This window comes from Monodelphis domestica, chromosome 2 (assembly GCF_027887165.1).
Source record: "Monodelphis domestica isolate mMonDom1 chromosome 2, mMonDom1.pri, whole genome shotgun sequence".
NCBI lineage: Eukaryota > Metazoa > Chordata > Mammalia > Didelphimorphia > Didelphidae > Monodelphis > Monodelphis domestica.
In genome coordinates this window covers 295706698-295726971 of record NC_077228.1, presented here as the reverse complement: position 1 = coordinate 295726971, position 20274 = coordinate 295706698, and the positions used below count along the sequence as shown (strand labels likewise).

Below are 20274 nucleotides of genomic sequence, written 5' to 3'. Positions count from 1 at the left end.
TAATAATTTTGATTACATTAATTTTAAAAGATCTTGTACAAACAATACTGATGCAACCAAGATTAGGAGGGAAACAACAAATTGGGAAGAAATTTTTATAACAAATTTCTCTGGTAAAGGTCTAATTTCTCAAATTTATTGAGAGCTAAGTCAAATTTATAAGAATATAAGTCATCCCTCAAGTGACAAGTAGTTATAGGATATGAACAAATAGTTTTTATATAAAGAAATAAAAACTATTGATTATCATAGAAAAATATTCGAAATCACTTTTGATTTGAGAAATGCAAATTAAAACAATACTGAAGAACTACCTTATGCCTATTAGGTTGGTCAATATGACAGTAAAAGAAAGTGATAAACATTGGAGGGGATGTGGCAAGATTGGGATACTAATGCATTGTTAGTAGAGTTGTGGACTGATTCCACCACCCTGGAGGGCAGTTTGGAACTGTGCTCAAAAGGCTATAAAACTGTGCATAACTTTTAATCTTTTAATACCACTACTGGGTCTATATCCCAACTAGATAATAAAAAAGGTGAAAGGACTTCCTTGTACAAAACTCTTTATTACAGCTCTTTTTGTAGAGGCAAGGAATTAGAAATTGAGGGGATGCCCATCAGTTGGGGAATGGTTGAACAAATTGTGGTACAAGTTGTGATATAAAAATTGATAAATAAGATGATTTTAGAAAAAATTTGAAAGTGCTGCATGAACTGATAGAGTGACAAGCAAAACCAGAGAACATCACACACAGTAACAGCAATATTGTTCAATAATCATCTGTGAAAGCTTGGCTAATTTCAGCATGTAATGATCTGGGACAATCCTGAAAGACTTAAGAATGGAAATGCTATACATCCAAAGAACTGATGGAGTCAGATGAATATGGATCAAAGAATTTCATCTTTTAGGATTTGGTTTTGAATGAGTGTGCTCTTACAACAAGGACCAATATGAGAATGTGTTTTGTATGATAATAAAAATAAAATTTAAAAAATAAAGTATAGGCACCATTTAAAAAAAAAAACACATTCTTGAATTGGAGTCAATGGACTCCCGTAGAGTTCAAAGATAGACTTCAGGGGGTCTGTGTATTTGGAGTGGGAAAATCACATATATATTTCAATATAATTGATTTCCTCTGCAATCCTAATTTTTTTTATGCATTGAAAATCATTATCTGAGACCAATATCTGATCCATACACTTCATCCATCAGAGAGCCTAAGTCTATTACAGTGCTAGATTAAGTTGAAAATACTGTAATGAACACCACAAGGAATAATTCTATGACAGGGGTCCCCAAACTTTTTACACAGGGGCGAGTTCACTGTCCCTCAGACTGCTGAAGGGTCGGACTATAAAAAAAATTATGAACAAATCTATATACCACTGTCTGGGATAGCGGAGGCTGCAGCACTGGCTGTGATGGGCCTGTCACACTTTGCACAGGCCCATCACGGCCCCCACTGTACCGGCCAGCAGTATACATAGTGCGGAATCCCCTCCCACAGATCGCCATTCACCATGCTGACATCTTCTATTGTGCATCCACATAATCCTTTGCACAGCTCCTCATTCTTCTCAGAACAAGGCGCCACACAAAGGATTGCTGCAGCACTGCCACATACAGTGCTCCTCTCACTGACCACCTGAAAGTAGTGCCCCTTCTGGATATGCGGTAGGGGACAGATAAATGGCCTCAGGGGGCCACATGTGGCCAGCGGGCTGTAGTTTGGGAGCACCTACTATAGGGACTGGGATGAATACAAAGGACAACACAGAAAATAACAAATTAATCTTTATGTGATTTTCTCTTAGAATCCCAGGCTTTATGGAAATTTGTCCACTATGAAAGAAGAGATTCAAAAGAAGATCCTTGAGCACCATAATAATATAAGAAGATCCGTGATCCCAACAGCCAGCAATATGCTGAAAATGGTAAGTCATACAGAGAGGGAAATATGTAAAAGTCTTAAAAGTAAATGTAAGACAAAAGGGAGTCTACGTGATATTTCTGCTTGAGAAATAGAAATAGCATATTTTAGGAAGTAGTCCATAGTCAATCTTTGTAATCACAGATCTGTCTGTGGTCCTAAACAGTTCAACATTTGTATAAATTATTTGGATGGATTTGTCAATCAACACACATTTATTAAACACTGACTATGTGCTTTGTGCTAAGTACTAAAGAAACAAAGAAATGGGAAAAACAAAACTTTCCTGGTCTCAAAAAGCTCACAACCTAATGGGAACAAGGACACAGATAAATATGCTTAAAAGATATGAAAATGAGATAAATCTATAGTAGGAAAAGGTGAGAGAGGAACAAGGCTAGTTAATTAAGCTAGAAAACAGAACCAAAATTCAGAATGGCACTGATAGGCTAGAATGTTGTGCCAAGTCTAATAAATGAGATGTAAAAGAAAACAATATAACAATATACATAAATGTCCAAGTTGAGGATGGAAAAAAGCAAGGCAGGATATTAGTTCATATTTTTTCAAAAAGTCAGGTGGTTTTTAATAAACTGAAAACTTGATATAAGTAAATAAGAGACAAAAAGCATTAATTGCATTAAGAAAAGTAGACTATTCAGTGGGACATAAGAGATCCACTTACTAGGATGTTGCCCTGCTCTACAGTACCATGTTTTTGGGAAAGACATTGACAAGCTGTAATGCATTTACAAGAGAATGATAAGGATAGTGAAGAGACTAGAAATTATGCATATATTAGAATAATAATGCCTTAAATTGAAGAAATAAAATTTTTATCCAAAGAGAAAATGTAAGAGTTATTTATATATTAACTGTTTTCAAATCTTTGAAAAAATATTATATGGAATGTTGTTACTCAACAAGATATTGTTGTTATCTTAATCACCAATGTTCATCAGCTAAAAATGCCATGTTTATTTGTTATTCCAATTTTTCTCCAATATGTGCAGAGGTATAATAGCTCTTACTGACTACTAAGGTTCAATTTTTAATTTTCAGTATGAGCATTATATATGATTAATTAGAAAATAACAATCAGAATTTTTCTTTTATTTTGTTGATTGCCTAGATTTAAGAAAGCAAGAAATAAAATGTTAATAATTCATATTAAACTTAAAAGTGTTATGAGTTTTCAGAGAGCTAGTTGTTAAACATTTATCTGCACACTCCTAAGTGGAAAGTATGATAAGTGGCTCTTAGAAACAAGGGCTAAATTGATGGGTAAGGAGCTCTTCTAGTTAGAGAAGTATGTTTGGATATTCCCCAGGGACGTGCTCTCAAAAACCCATTTGTCTGTAGCCTTGTGATACAATGGTAAGAGAAATTGAGCCAAAAGACCTAAGTTTGAATTCTAATTCAGCTACTTACTACCTAGTTAACCCTGAACAAATTATTTAACTTTTGTGGGCCCTACATTCTTACTCTGTTAAAATTTGTGGGTTAGACAGAATACTTCCCAGTTCTAAATCTGTGATCCCATATTCCTATAAATCTCTAGGGCATACATAGAAAATCCAAGAGAGAAGTATGGTGTGAGCTCTTTCCACCACAAACACAAGCACATATATGACTCTCACTATGGTCCTGTATATGGCAATAAATAAATGATACCTTTAGGGCAGTGATGGTGAATTTTTTAGAGACTAAGTATCCAAACTGCAACTCTCACACAACATGTGAGCCCCCTACCTTACCCCAGACAGGAGAGGGAAGAAGCATTCCTATTGGGCTGTTGGGCAGATGGGTGGGTAAAGTGAAGTATGTCCATAGGCACGTGTGGAGAGAGAAAAGAGCAGTAATTTCCAGCATGCATGCCATAGGTTCACCAACACAGATTTAGGGTATAAATCAATCCTAAATCTAGATAATGGGGGGGGGGGGAGAGAGAGAGAGAGAGAGAGAGAGAGAGAGAGAAGAGAGAGAGAGAGAGAGAGAGAGAGGGAGGGAGGGAGGGAGGAAGGGAGGGAGGGAGGGAGGGAGGGAGGGAGGGAGGGAGAGGCAGAGAGAGACAGAAGAAAGAAAGAAAGAAAGAAAGAAAGAAAGAAAGAAAGAAAGAAAGAAAGAAAGAAAGAAAGAAAGAAAGAAAGAAAGAAAGAAAGAAAGAAAGAAAGAAAGAAAGAAAGAAAGAAAGAAAGAAAGAAAGAAAGAAAGAAAGAAAGAAAGAAAGAAAGAAAGAAAGAAAGAAAGAAAGAAAGAAAGAAAGAAAGAAAGAAAGAAAGAAAGAAAGAGGAGGGAGGGAGACAGAGAGAGAGAGAGAGAGAGAGAGAGAGAGAGAGAGAGAGAGAGAGAGAGAGAGAGAGAGAGAGAGAGAGAGAGGAGGGAGAGGAAGGGAGAAAGAGGGAGAAAGAAAGAGAAAGAGAGAGAACTAGAAAGCTGACTGTTAGTAGGTCCAACAGGAATATTATCCCATTACCCCAGGAACTAATGAAAAAGTTGACGGTTCCACTCTACTTCTGGTTACTATCCTCCTGTGAATCCAGTAATAATTAAGATTTTCTAGTGTATTGACAATGAATTTGGTTTGTGAGTATAGTACAGTTGTTTGAAAGTCCTTGGAACTCATAGGATATCTTAGCATCAAATTTAGATCTCCCTCTATTTTTCATAGGGTCAGGGGGTCCAGTGACAAGATCACAAAACTTTAGCATTTCAAATAGGAAAGAATCTTAAATATCAACTAGATTAATTCCTTGATTTTAGCAATGAGGAAAAAAATCAGATAATATATGTGACATATAATGTTGCACAAAAATATATATAATATAAAGGTACATATAGGCATCTTTCTATATATTGTTGTTTTTCAGTTATATCTGACTGGATATATGGAGATATATATGTGTATATATATATATATATATATATATATATATATATATATATATATATATGGATATATGACATGGAAAGCCATGACCCATTTGGGGTTTTCTTGGCAAAGATACTAGTTTGCCATTTCCTTTTCCAGTTAATTTATAGATAAGTAAAGTGAACAGGGTTAAGTGACTTACCCAGGGTCATACAGTTAGTAAGTGTATGAGGTCGGATATGAACTCAGGAAGATAAGTCTTCCTGACTCCAGACCTAGCATTCTATCCACTGAGTTCTATACACACACACACACACACACACACACACGTGTGCACACGCACACACGTGAAATATATATATAACATTTTATATATGAGATGTATATATATAACATTTTGATTAAAAAGTGCTTGACATACCTTATTTTATGTTATTTTTCACAAAAGAGCAATAAGATAAAAAAAAATTATTGTTGCCATACTTTGTAAGTGGCAGATGTTGGACATAGAAAATCTAAGGCTCGTGTTTTCGAGTTACTGGCAGTACATATCAGGAAGAGTTTGGATATATATAGATCAGTTAGGAAAACTATTGCATTAGCTCAAGCATGAAAGATAAGAGATGGTTCATCTTCTGAAATAAAAATTTAACATAAAACATGTCCTTTTTTCCACTAAGGAATGGAGTCATGAAGCTGCTACAAATGCCCAAAGTCGCGCAAATAATTGCACCCTGAAAGTTAATAGGTTTCCTAATAGAACTATTGGTGGTAAGTAAAGTACTTAACCTATAGACTCTGCAAATTTAGGAATGTCTTAAAAAGAGAACTTTAATGGTGGCAGGATGACCAGAACTTTGCTATAGGGCACTAATAGTTCTTGCAGTCTTTTAGAAGGTTAAAAAAATGTGAATTTAGTACCTAAGAAGCAAGAATAACTAGCAACCAGAAAGCACCCACTGCTGCATCCTGACTGTTCTTCCTTGGCTCATAAAGCTACTAGCACACTTATTCACCAAAGAGGCTTTACCTGTGCTTTTTCTGATAACATTTCAGTCAGTCAATCATTAAGATTTACTAAGAAACTACTATGTACTAGTCACCATAATGAGCTCTAGGGATACAAATCAAAATGAAAGACAGCCCCTGCTCTCAAGGATTTCACAGTCTAGTGAGGAATATATCACATATTTAAGAGGATAAAGAGTAGAGTAGAGGGAAAGAGAGGGATATGCCCAGATTAGGTGCATGATGAGATTGAGATGGCTTCCCTGGTTCTCCTTAAATAGAGGGTCTGGACAGAGATCTCTGATGTCTATCCTTGACCTTCTCCAATTACCAATAAAACCATGGGTCTCCCCTCAAATATGTACTAAGAGCTACAGAAATGTAAAAGTCTTTATTCCTATCTTTATGAGTTATTAGGTCTAGTTGACAGATCAATGTACTAAATAGTACACTATACTTTAGTATACTATAATACAAATTAGAATTGAAATACCTCAGATGAGTGTTAGTTGTAATACCAACTCACAAGGAACAAAAAACTTCAAGTTTGGAATAGAGGGTTACAGAGGAAGAAAGTAAGGAAGATTAAATGGAGGATGTAGCCTATAAACTGTCTAAGACAGAGTGCTAGCTGTCAATAAAGCAGAAATGCTCTGAAGGTAACAGTCTGAATAGGAGGCAGCATGGATCCCTTTAGGGCTTTAGGACAATCCAAGCTATCCCCCAGTATTCATATTCACTGACCAGGTAACTCCTATTTCTTAAATTTTTGTTAAGAGTCATAGAATTTGAAAGTTCTCAAGACCTCAGGGGAACAAACCAGTTCTACCTCCTAGTAAGATTGGGAGAAGGCAAGCATGTATAGCATAAAGTGAATTAGAGTCTAGAGTCAAAGAACTTTAGTTTGAGATCCTGCCTTAGATATTAACTGCCTGTGTAGAAATAATCAATGGTAAAACAGAAAAAAAAGTAAGGAAGGGTAGTTAGATTGCACAGTGGATAGAGCACTGAACCAAGAAAATCTGACTACAAATCTAGCCTCAGATTGGGTGATCCTGGGCAAACTACTTGATTCTGTTTGCCCACATTTCCCCAACTGTAAAATAAGCTAGAGAAGGAGGTTGCAAACCACTCCAGTATCTTTGTTAAGAAAATCCCAAGGTGATAGTCCTTGGATAAGCTGGATCACCACTTTAGCTATAAGATCTTCATTTGTCGAATAAAGGAATTGGCATAAATAGTTTTTACTGTCACTCTAATTTCTAGATTTGAATATTGTAGGAAATAATTCTCAAATAGTTTCTGCTAATGTATGCTAATATAAATTTTATTTTATAGGACACCCCAAAAAGGATGAGTTCAGTTAGAATGACAAGTCTATAGCTGGCTTAAGTGATCTGAAAGCCATACAATCTTAAAATGTATAATTTGCCCCCAATTGGTAGTATATGCATTTGAAGAAATATACAAGAGGCCTGCCATTATTCTTTTTTCCCATTTTTATAGATAATAATTCACAAATGTGAATATAGCACAATTATAAATATAGTTCGGTAGCAATCTTTCCATATAACTCAGAGTTACTTTTTTTGCAATTACTATTATTCTCATTTTACAGAGAAGGAAATTGAGGTTCAGAGGTGAAATGATTAGACTAGAAAGTATTACAACAGTTTTAAAGTCAGATTCTTCCTAAATTCAGGTTTAGTGTCCTTTTGAACCCACCATAATTCCTCTGCCAGTTGTAAAAATTAGGTTATAGCCAGGAAATGTGACTAGTTCAATACCAAATGGCAAGCCTGAGGTAAATGCAGGCCCATTTTCCTTTGTTTCTAGTTCTTGTCTTCTACTTTTAGTACCCCCCAAATATGTACTACTTTACTTCTTTTAGTACAATAAAGGGGTCTGAACTGTTTTTCACTTCTCAGATACAGTATGTGGTGAAAACATACTTAGGTCGACCTTTCCCACCTCCTGGACTGATGCCATCCTTGTTTGGAAGCTACAGAAAAAGAATTTTATTTATGGAGTAGGAGCTGTCAATGTAACTGGCCACTATCTTGCCTATACTCAGGTAGGAATAATAACACTCTGACCTTTCATTGATTATCTATCCTACAGAATAGAATCTATCACCCAACTTAGAACTTTGAGCACAATAGGTTATTCATTAATCTTTGCTGAATTACTGTGGAATGAATCTAGTGCATTTCTCTTCAGTATCCTAACCCTTTCCAAAATGAAGAATTCCATTCTTTATGTGATAAACTTTTGGCCCTTTAACCATCAGAGAGTCAATGTCAGAGTATAGTACAAAGTCACTGGATCTCAGGAGCAGCTAGATGGCTCAGTAGATAGTCAGACCTATAGACAGGAGGCCCTAGATTCATATCTGACCTCAGATGTTTGCTAAGAGTGTGACCCTGGGCAACTCACTTAACCCTCATTGCCTAGTCCTCATTACTCTTTTGCCTTGGAACCAAAACACAGTATTGATTCTAAGATGGAAGATAAGAAGTTTTCAAAAAGAAAGAAGGGAGAAAGGGAGAGGGGAAGAGGGGGAAGGAAGGAAGGAAGGAAGGAAGGAAGGAAGGAAGGAAGGAAGGAAGGAAGGAAGGAAGGAAGGAAGGAAGGAAGGAACCTAATCTCCTTGGGCCTCAGTTTCCTCCACTGAAAAAAATAAAGAAGTTAGACTAGAAGATCTCTGAGATCCTTTCCAGCCCTGAATCTGTGATTTAGCAAACTGAGTACCTAATCCCAACTCCTTATTCTCCAAAAGCCAATGTGTTTGTGATCTTAGAAGAGATAAATTTCACAGAGGTATTGAGAAGACTCAAATCAATCTGAGATAAAATTAAGTAGACAAAGCTCATGTTTGATGTTCCTCTACTTCTTTTTCTGGGCTTAAAGAAGATAATGTCCCTCCAACTCCTTTTGATTATATTTCCTCAAATAGAAATTAACCTTTAGAGTATAGCAGTGCCCTTCTTTAGGTAACTTTTTTAACTGCTCACAATGCCCTATATGAGTTTGTTGACTTTAACCTTCTTCATGAAGTAATGGGTAAATGATGATGTGAGTGCTATAGTGGTGTTTTAAGCAAATTAAAATAACCAAGACTGTTGTGTGAGAAATTCCCTCATTGAATTGATTCCCTATGAAGGACATATGGAAAGACCTCTGGAGTTAGAGGCCCTGGATTTAAATCGCACCTCTGAAACATTATCTCTGGGACATTGAGAATGTCATTTAGCCTCCCTAGGCTTCTGTATGTTCACCCACAAATAAAAGAGTTGTACTAAATGGTCAGCTCTATATCAGTGATTTTATGAATCCATGACATGAACTATAAAGCTCCTTGAGGGCAGGTTCTGTCCTTCACCTCTTTTTTATCCCTAATACTTAACACTAGAGCTGTCATATAGCAAGTGCTTAATAAATGTTTATTAATTGATTGCTTGGCTGAAAGATATGGAGATTACATTGATTGGGAAGGTATGGAATGGTCATCATTTACACTGTCCTGGGTTCACTTAAAAAATCTAAGAATCTAAGTTAAAGGGTATATGGCATGGATAGAGAAGTGGCTATGGAGCTAGGTTAATATCATGCCTCAGACACATTATGGATAGTTTTCTCTGGAAAAGTCACTTTAATGTCTCAATATTTTAAGCCCTTCTCCAAGTATCTAAATTGCAAAGAAAATGCTCACCTTCACTGGTAGAGGAAGTTCCCTCAGCTAGGATTTCTAGGATTTCCTCAGCTAGCTATACCAATGAAGTCATAGGTCTAGACCCTTTTCCTAATGAAGACAGTAAAAAAATGAAAAAGTCTACCTGGGGATTAATATAGGAGGGAAAGTTGGCCACAGGATGACAACTCTATAGCCAAGAGAAACAATCAAATGAGGAATTATCTGGACCTATTTAATTCCATCCAATAAATATTTATTGAGTACCTACTATGTATTAAAGGCAGCTAGAAGTCACAGTGAACAGAGCTGGAGTCAGGAAGGCCTCAGTTCAAATCTAGCCTAGTTGTATGACCCTAAGCAAGTCACTTAAATTTGTTTACCTCAGTTTTATCATCTGTACAAATGAACTGGAGAAGGAAATGAAAAACTATTACAGTATCTTTGCCAAGAAAATCTTAAATGAGGTCAGTGTTAGACAAGACATAAATGACTGAACAATGACTGTTTATAAGATACTATCTGGCTAGGTTTTGAGGATATAAAGATAAATAGGAACCAGGTCTTATTCTCAAAAAATTAACAAATGGGGGCTTGCAGAAATAAAGCTAAGTACAAAATTGACTCTGATAGATGAAAGATACTGAAAAGGAAAGATGTAGGCTAATTGCTGAAAGTAATCAGGAAATAGCATTTATTTTCTTTTGATGTGGGGAGATGAAGGTTAGAAGTTGAGGGGTAAGGGAAGATTGTTGGGAGGAAAGGGAATCAAAAATATAGTCAATGAATAGGAACAAAGTAAGATAAAATGCAGCCTGATAATTAACATATACAATAGGCATTGTGAACAATTTATCCTTTTGATCAACAGATGATCTGGTATAGAAGTTATAAAATTGGATGTGGTGTTGCCTACTGCCCAAAGAATGAATTTAAATACTTTTATGTGTGCCACTACTGTCCAGCGTAAGTATGGATCTCATCTATTATTGGTCACTTGTCTTTATTGATCTTTATTGATAGAACATCCCAGAATACTCCACCCTCACCCACACTAATTCTTTTTATTACATCAAGGTGAAATGTGCTTCTGAGGGAAGGCAAGAAACCATTCAAGCACTTTCAGGCTTAGACATAAGCCTCCAAAGTGATAGATCTCATAAAACCATCTATGTTGCCCAGAATCTAAGACCTAAACCACATGTGACTTGCTCTCTCTCTAGGTGCCAGACATAGGGTGTGACTGGATAGGGTATAAGGTGCATTAGAACCTGAACTGGCTTAAAACAAATTACCTTCAATTTTCATATATAAGAATTCTGAAAGCAACAGCTCCATGTATTTGCCCTATCACATAGCTGCTCCCTATGTCATAGAACACTGTTAGATCAATGATGATTGCCTACCATGAGTACCCTGTATATAAGCCTGGAATAAAATTGTTTCTATTGGAGGCAGCTGGGTAGCTCAGTAGATTGAGAGTCATGCCCAGAGATGGGAGATTCTGGGTTCAAACCTGGCCTCAAACACTACATGAAGAGAGGAAGCTTTAGTTTGTCAAATTTGTAAGTATTTAAATGCCTACTGTTTGCCAAGCCCTGTATTAAGCAAAGGGGGGAAAAAGAGGAATAGGGTGAAAGATTAGGAAGGTAAAAAGGGACAAAGTTATGAAGAACTTTAAAAGTATATATCAGAGGGGCAGCTAGGTATCACAGTGGATAAAACACCAGGCCTGGAGTCTGAAGGACCTGGGTTCAAATATGTCCTCAGATTTTCCTGTGTGACCCCAGGCAGGCCATTTAACCCTGATTGCATAGCCCTTGTAACTCTTCCATCTTAGAATTGCTACAAAGATAGAAGGTAAAGTTTTAAAAATTTATGTGTGTATAAAAACGAGTTCTGGACTGAGAACTTGGTGTGAATTCTAGGTCTGGCACCTTCTACCTGTATGGTCTTGGACAAATCATTTAACTTCTCTAGATCTATTTTCTCATCAATAGAATGAAAATGATTAATATATGTATACTGTGCCTCCCAAGATGAGTGTGAAAATCAAATGAAATAACACTTCAGATTATATACTAACATAATTTATACTTTGTGCTATATTTTCTCATGTTTGTGCACCTTGTACCTTATTTTCTCAGGACATTTTGATACCAAAAAATGAATTCTTGAATGCTTAAATGTTTACCTTTTCTGTTTGAAATTTAGGGGCTGTGTTTTGAGACTGGTAGATGCCTGTGATTAACTTGTTCTTTAAAACCCTTCTTCCTTTGCCATGCAGAGGGAATAAGGTCACTTCATTAGCAACTCCCTACAAGAAAGGTGCCAAATGTGCAGATTGCCCCCATGCTTGCCAAAATGGACTCTGTAGTAAGTATAGACATATATATTATATTATCTCTCTTTACCTTTATGTATATGTTTTTATATTTGTGTGTATGTATAAGAGAGAAAATATCCTCTACTATAGTTTTCCATTACATCATTGTATGGAGATGGCCTTGGGTTCATGAAAGCTGTGCCATCTTTAAAGAAGATTCTACCAATTTAGAGGGGCTTTGAGGATAAGCCTGGTAATTAACTTTGTAAGGAAGGGGGTTCTTCACCATGACACTCAATTTATGTGAAGGTTCATAATGTTTTAATGTATAAATAACATACTCTATTTTCTGATATGTCTTTATGAATCATGAATATAGATATGATTGTGAATTACAATTTTATTGTAATGTGTATACCCTGTGCCTATGATCACTATACCCCAATTTCATGTTTTGATGGATGTGAGAAAGGATAATCTCTTCCCAATATCGAACTAGGAAGTGCTCTGAAAACCTTCCATTCATGTGTTAGGCGTCAAAATCTAGTTCAGTGGCACTCACATAGCATGTATGTATGTGACAAAGATTAGGAACTGGGAGACTGAAGAAGAAAACTACCTATTCCCTCTCTCTGTCAGTCTTATGTGGAAAGAGTACTCTTACCCATTCAGGTCTCCTTGTGGCCACAATTTTACCTTTGTTGAGTGCCCTCACTCCACCCTTGAATCAAAAGGCAATAGAAGGTAAATTGTCTATGGCTATTGAATCAGAAGAACTTTTCTCCAATCTCTAATTCAAGACTTCTCCTATCAAAAAACTGCTGGATCATCTTATCCAGTACAATCTGGATTTACTTGATCTTTTCTCTGCACCAGACATACTATAATAATATGCATCAACAAAATTTATTTTATTTTACTCTAGCAAGGAAAAATCCAGTGAAAAACCCTAAAAGAGACTTTTTTTCTCTTTTGGTGTTTTTGAGTGCCATGGCCTCCCAGTCACCTCTTGTTAATCCCTCAAGGACTCACACAATGAACAATAGTTTAGAGAAACCTGTTTCCTTTAAGGACACATGGTAAATCCAGGAAGCAAATAGTTTCTTTTAAAAATGAGAAATGAGATATAAGTTCAGTATGAGAACCAAAATGATCTAAGCGAGGGGAGCAAGGAATTATATCAGCTTCTTTCTCAACATCAAAGGCAGTACTGTGTCATTTTCTATTGGCTCCAAGTGCCAATTCACTCTTCAGCAACCATCTTTTCTGAACATTTCACCCACAGCTAGTATCTCAATCCCTGCATTCACATTGTCAAACTCTCAGATTTATCCATATAGTTCCTACATTTTTCTGACTTTCTCTGAGTAAATCTCTTCCAATGTACTCATAACAAAATCAAAAGCTTTCTCAGAACAGACTAGTTCTCAGTCTATGCTCCTTCCTTCACACTTTCATAGACTCAACCTTTCTGGGCCAAGCACAAGTCCTTGGGCTACATCCTAATGCTTTTAAAATGACCCAAGGAATCAAGGGCACTTCACAACTGAATATCCTTGAGACCACAATTGTGCCTTCTTTCCTGTCCTACTTTATAGAATCTTCAACTATTTATTGACCTATGCCTAATTCAGTTTTCAGAAAAGATTCTTATAGTTTATTATCATTAATGTGATATATGATAGAAATGTATTTTATATAATACATATCATATCTATATTATTGATTATATCATATCATGTTTCTAAAATGACATTATAGAAGATATATTTCTACTCAATGTCACATTTATTATGTAAATTATGTTATCATTAAGATAATATAAATACTTAATTATTGTATTAAGATATTTTCTTAATAATTATTAAGCATAGCCATAATTATAAACAATTAATTACAGTAAAGTTATTATTAGGCAAATATTTTCTTCAGTATTCTCCACTCTTTCCTTCTGGTACCTTTCACACACACATACAATCTAAAGCAATATCACATTGTGGGGTTTTTAAAATATGTTTTTTCTAATATTTTTTTTCTAATATGTTACCCATGGTAATGTCATCCAAAAAATATTCATTGAACATGTTATATAAAAGACCTTACACATAAAGCTTTAAATTGACCCTGTAAAAATACATAGAGTCAGCCTGATATAATGTTGGCTATAGCATCAGAAAGGCCTTGGTTCAAGTAGACCTCTGACAAACTCCATTTCTGTGACCTGGGCAAGGCAATGAGCCTCTCAGAGCCCAAGGCTCTTTAAGACTGTAAGTTGTAGGGCACATACACAATTATATGGTAGAGAAAGTTTCTCAGCAGGAGCTCTCTAAGCAATAAAATCCCCAAACCCTAGTGATTTTTAAAAATGTAGAATATTAAAGAGAGTTATTGAAGAAATGCATTAATTTCACTTTGAACTGTATCTATGCCTTTGTCTGACCACTGGCCCCATGGTATGCCTGCCTGTACTGAGAAACAGAAAGTTTTTCACCAACCCCTTCTGGTCATGTGCCCTCTGGTATCATAGCTCCACTTAGTAGTGTGACTTTGTGAGAAAGAAGTCAGGCTAACTGAGCTTCCTGGTATTTAGTTAATCAAACATTTGACCTGGTTACCCTCATCATGCTGACTGACAATGAATCAGCAAGCTTGAATTAAGCACCTTCTGGGTGCCTGGCACTGTGCTAGGTTCTAGGGAGACAGAAACAAAAACAAGAAGAATCTCTACTCTCTATGAGTTACATTCTACTGAGGGAGCCATCGTGGATGGGCATAACTATATACAGAATACTCTTCTTATACTTCTCCAAAAGTAGGCTCATTCAAAGAACTATAGAACCACAAAATCTAGCGTTGAAAGAAACCTCAGAAACCATATAGCCTAATCTATATGGTATGTGAAAAATAACCCCATTGGGGCACCTAAGTGGCTCAGGGAATAGATCACCAGGCCTGGTGTTGGGAGGACCTGGGTTCAAATATGGGCTTAGACACTTCCTAACTAAAACACTGGGCTAGTCATAAATCCAGTTCCCTAGCCCTTTCCACTATTCTCCCTAAGAATTCATATTTAGTATCAATTATAGGATAGAATGTAAGGTTGTTGGTGTTTTTTTTTTAAATCCTGTTCCCCTTTACAAAATACCCAATAAGTGCCAATACAGTCTTTGCTTAAAGACATCCAGTGAGGGGAAACCAATTATTTTCCAAGACAATCCATTCCACTTTTAGAGAGCTCTCATTGGTAAGAGGTGAGGAGCCTTACTTATACTTACTAGACTTATACTTATATCAAGTCTAAAGTTTCCTCCTTAGAACTTCCATGCATTGCTTTTAATTCTGCCCTCTGAGTTCAAGGGGAGGAGAAGGGAGGAGAGGAAATAAGAATTTCTATAAACCTACTATGTGCCAGGTATTGTGCTAATAACTTTGTACATTTGTCATTTGACCCTCACAACAACTCTGTGAGATAAATGTTATTATCTCCATTTTATAGTTAAGGAAATGGAGGCAAATAAAAGTTAAGCGACTTGCCCAAGATTGCAGTTAGTTAATAATGTCTAGTTAATAATAGATTCAGATATTTTAGACTTGGCAATCTATCCACTGTGGAACCTGTTTGGCTCCAGAAGAGCTCCATATGGTAGTCTTTTAGCTACCTGAAGGAAGTAGCATATCCCCATTAAATCTTCACTTTTCCAGGATGAACAAGCTGGATTATTTGTAATATTGCATGATTTTATGGTCTTTCACTGTCTTGATTGTCATCCTCTGGATACAAAGTTCTTCCCAATCTATGATGCATAGAACTAAACTCCTTACTCTAGATCTAATCTAATCAGGGAAGAATACAGGAGAATGATCTTTTCCTTCCTTCTAGACACAATTCCTGTCAATTTAGCATGTGATCATATAACATAGTCTATATCAGTTTGTCTTACCCATAGTGTTCTTACTCATTAAGATTTTTTTGTACCTTGTCATCCAATGAGCTATCTATCATTTCTTATTTTGTGTCACCTGTAAATTTGGTTAACATATTATCTATGTCTTCACCTAGTAATTAATACAAAATATATTAAACAGCTGAAGATCCTTAAAGCTCTCCACAAGAGACCTCTCTCCAACTTTATATAAGCAAAAAAGACAGACAGAAAGATAGATAGATAGACATAGATAGATATATACATGCATGCAAGGAGAGAGAGAGACAGAGACAGAGACAAAGACAGAGAGAGACAGAGAGCAACAGAGAGGGACAGAGAGAGAGAGAGAGAAAGGACTCTGTGGCTTCCTACAAATCCCAGCTAAAATCTCACATTCTGTTGGTACTGGCTAAGAGACAGAAAGGAGGATCAGTGGAATAGACTGGGGGGCAAGCGACCTCAGCAAGACAGTATACGATAAACCCAAAGATCCCAACTTTTGGGACAAAAATCCACTATTCGATAAAAACTGCTGGGAAAATTGGAAGACAGTGTGGGAGAGATTAGGAATTGATCAACACCTCACACCCTACACCAAGATAAATTCAAAATGGATGAATGACTTAAACATAAAGAAGGAAACCATAAGTAAATTGGGGAAACACAGAATAGTATACATGTCAGACCTTCGGGAGGGGAAAGACTTTAAAACCAAGCAAGACATAGAAAGAATCACAAAATGTAAAATAAATAATTTCGACTACATCAAATTATAAAGCTTTTGTACAAACAAAACCAATGTAACTAAAATCAGAAGGGAAACAACAAATTGGGAAAAAATCTTCATAGAAACCTCTGACAAAGGTTTAATTACTCAAATTTACAAAGAACTAAATCAATTGTACAAAAAATCAAGCCATTCTCCAATTGATAAATGGGCAAGGAACATGGACAGGCAGTTCTCAGATAAAGAAATCAAAACTATTAATAAGCACATGAAGAAGTGTTCTAAATCTCTTATAATCAGAGAGATGCAAATAAAAACAACTCTGAGGTATCACCTCACACCTAGCAGATTGGCTAACATTACAGCAAAGGAAAGTAATGAATGCTGGAGGGGATGTGGCAAAGTAGGGACATTAATTCATTGCTGGTAGAGTTGTGAACTGATCCAACCATTTTGGAGGGCAATTTGGAACTATGCCCAAAGGGCGATAAAAGACTTTCTGCCCTTTGATCCAGCCATAGCACTGCTGGGTTTGTACCCCAAAGAGATAATAAGGAAAAATACATGTACAAAAATATTCATAGCTGCATTCTTTGTGGTGGCAAAAAATTGGAAAACGAGGGGATGCCCATCAATTGGGGAATGGCTGAACAAATTGTGGTATATGTTGGTGATGGAATACTATTGTGCAAAAAGGAATAATAAAGGGGAGAAATTCCATGGAGACTGGAACGACCTCCAGGAAATGATGCAGAGCGAGAGGAGCAGAACCAGGAGAACATTGTACATAGAGACAAACACACTGTGGTATAATCGAACGTAATGGACTTCTCCATTAGTGGTGGTGTAATGTCCCTGAACAATCTGCAGGGATCTAGGAGAAAAAAAAAAACTATCCATAAGCAGAGGACAAACTGTGGGAGTAAAAACACCGAGGAAAAGCAACTGCCTGACTATAGCGGTTGAGGGGACATTACAGAGGAGAGACTCTAAATGAACACTCTAATGCAAATACTCACAACATGGCAATGGGTTCGAATCAAGAACACATGTGATACCCAGTGGAATCATGCATCAGCTATGAGGGGTGGGGGGAAGGAAAAGAAAATGATCTTTGTCTTTAATGAATAATGCTTGGAAATGATCACATGAAATATTATTTAAAAAATAAAGTATATAATGCATTAAAAAAAAACAAATAAAATCTCACATTCTGCAAAAAGCTTTTTCTAATCCAATTTAAGTGCCTTCCCTCTGTTGATTATCTCTAATTTATCCCATATCATTTATATATAGTCTATATATTATAGATATGTGTGTATTTTGTGCATACACATTTATATATATATCATATATATGTCATATGTAGTTTTTTATATTTATAATTGTTTTCGTGTTTTCTCTTCCATCTATGACCATGAGCTCTCTATGGACAGAGATAGGCTTTGGTTTTTCTTTGTATCCCCAGGGCTTAGCACAGTGCCTGGAATATGATAGGTTCATAATAAAGTTTTTGAATTGTACTAAAAGATTTTTATGTGCCAGGTACTGGTCTAAGAGATGGGACTATAAATGCAAAAAAAAAAGTAAATTACTACCATTACACCTAACGGAGAGCTGAATGGGATGGGCAGATGGATGGGACAGGATGTGTTCTAAAAGCTTGGGCCCCCAGCAAAATAAGGCAAAAGCTATCCTATCAGAGCCAAGGAACATGGATTATCTTGGACTTAATCATGAGTCCCACATCTGTTTCCTCTTGTCCAAATGATTCATGGTATATTTTAATAGCAATATTGTTTCTGTTTCAACCTAATTTCCATCTAAAAACTAACAGAGTACTAGTTTAGAGTCAATTATTGTGTTGTTTTCTCTTAACCCTACCCATATTTTTTGTTTAATTTAAAAATGTTTTAGAACCCTTACTTTCCATCTTAGAAACCAATATTGTATATTGGTTTCAAGGCAGAAGAGTCGCAAGTACTAGGCAATAGGGGTTAAGTGACTTGCCTAGGGTCAAATAAGTAGAAAGAGTCTGAAGCCAGATTTGAACCTAAGACCTCCCATATCTAGACTTTGCTCTCAATCCAATGAACTATCTATCTGCCCCTCTTTTCCACATATTTTTAAACAGGTGAAATAAGGTGAATATGCACAGTAAATATATAAAGTGAATTTCAAGGCAATTTTAGAATGGAAAATTAACCTAAAGGAGGCCTGAGTGATGTGAAATGATGTGAAATGGAGTAAAGGTAGTCTTATCTTTGCCTTGGTGACAAGGGTGTTTCAAAGTTTACAAAGCAATTTATAAGTACTATCTCATTATTAAATTATATGTTGATTATATACAGATCTAGGATCTTTTCTTAGCTTTGCATTATTTCTGACATATAACATTCCTCCCTGTCTCCATATTTTTGCTTTGTTCGTATCCCATGCTTGGAATGCATCCCTTCCTGCTCTCTCTATTTCATAGAATGGTGCACACAAGCTGAACACAAATTCTACCTTCTACATAGTTTTTATTTTCCTTACAAGCTCCTCCCCAAGTTGTTAATGTCTATCCTGTCCAAAATGTCTTATAGTTATTTATTATTATGCATATACATTTATATATGCTGTTATCTTGTATGATCATATCAAAACCCCTTGAAAAAGAGACTAATCCATTTTTGGTTTTGAATCCACAGAGCCCAGCATATACTAGGCACTAATAAATGCTTATTAATAGATTGAATAGAAGGTATAAACCACAGTAACAAACTGTCATATAAAATTTTTATAGTACCATGTATTAATTTACCACATTACCAAGCCTTTGAGAATTCTGGGTCACTTCTATATCACAATAAGATTCTAAGTAGACAGTGTAATAAAGAATATTATATACTGAAAGCATGGTATAGGTGGGTGATGGAGAGCAATTTGAGCTTGTTGACTGGGTACTACATGAATGAGACTGTATATATATATATATATACATATATATGTGGGGGGGCTTATTTTCACTTCTTAATCTTCCTAGAAATCTTATATGAATCATTTCTAAAATATCTACCATGAGTAATATTTTTAATAACAACTTTCCTTCTTTCTGCTTCATATCAGCAAACCCTTGTCCATATGAAGATAAATATTCAAATTGCAAAGAGATGAAAGATATGTTTACCTGTGACTTCACAGAGATCAAGCTTCACTGTAAAGCTACATGCAGATGTACCAATGAAATAAAATAGACAGATTCTCTCTACTGTGGGATAATTATTTTGGAATCAAGGTATAAGCTATGACTACATAATATCACTCTTACTGTATTTCCAATGTTTTTGATTCCAGATAAAACTATAATGAGCTCTATCCCTGTCTCTATTTAAAAGCATATATATGGAACATTCTCATTTCCATTTTATAGTATATGCCTGTCCTATAAAATTGCATTCAGGCTTATTTTCTTATATGTACTTTTAAAAGATTTCTACTGTATATTTTAAAAAAATAAAATTCAGATTAAAGAAAAATTTCTAGTAGTTAACATTTTTTCATGGCATAATAAATCCTAGACATCTTTTTTGTGTGTATGATTTTAATTGGTCATTTAAATAATATTAATAAAGGATCCAAATTGTATCCCTTTCATCACAGATTCACTTCCTTCATTTCAAAGCAAATGGTTAAATATGTGACTGGGAATAAAAGGGAGTAATTATATTTTAATATAACTGAGGGAATTTTGAAGAAAAATTGTAGATGCTATATGATATCCCAAGGTGAACTTTGGCTTCTT

General features: G+C 35.7%; 1 protein-coding gene across 1 annotated transcript in view; it reads left to right on the top strand.

Annotated features, from left to right (window-relative positions):
- LOC103092765 (cysteine-rich venom protein-like) overlaps nucleotides 1-19964 on the top strand; it is a 38371-nt gene extending 18407 nt beyond the window's left edge. The window contains exons 3-8 of the mRNA XM_007484069.3: nucleotides 1825-1944; nucleotides 5493-5583; nucleotides 7749-7894; nucleotides 10383-10477; nucleotides 11799-11887; nucleotides 19599-19964. Of these exons, the coding sequence (XP_007484131.1) occupies nucleotides 1825-1944; nucleotides 5493-5583; nucleotides 7749-7894; nucleotides 10383-10477; nucleotides 11799-11887; nucleotides 19599-19726 (669 nt within the window). The 3' untranslated portion in view covers nucleotides 19727-19964. The remainder of the gene's footprint in view (nucleotides 1-1824; nucleotides 1945-5492; nucleotides 5584-7748; nucleotides 7895-10382; nucleotides 10478-11798; nucleotides 11888-19598) is intronic.
- The last annotated feature ends 310 nt before the right edge of the window (nucleotides 19965-20274 follow it).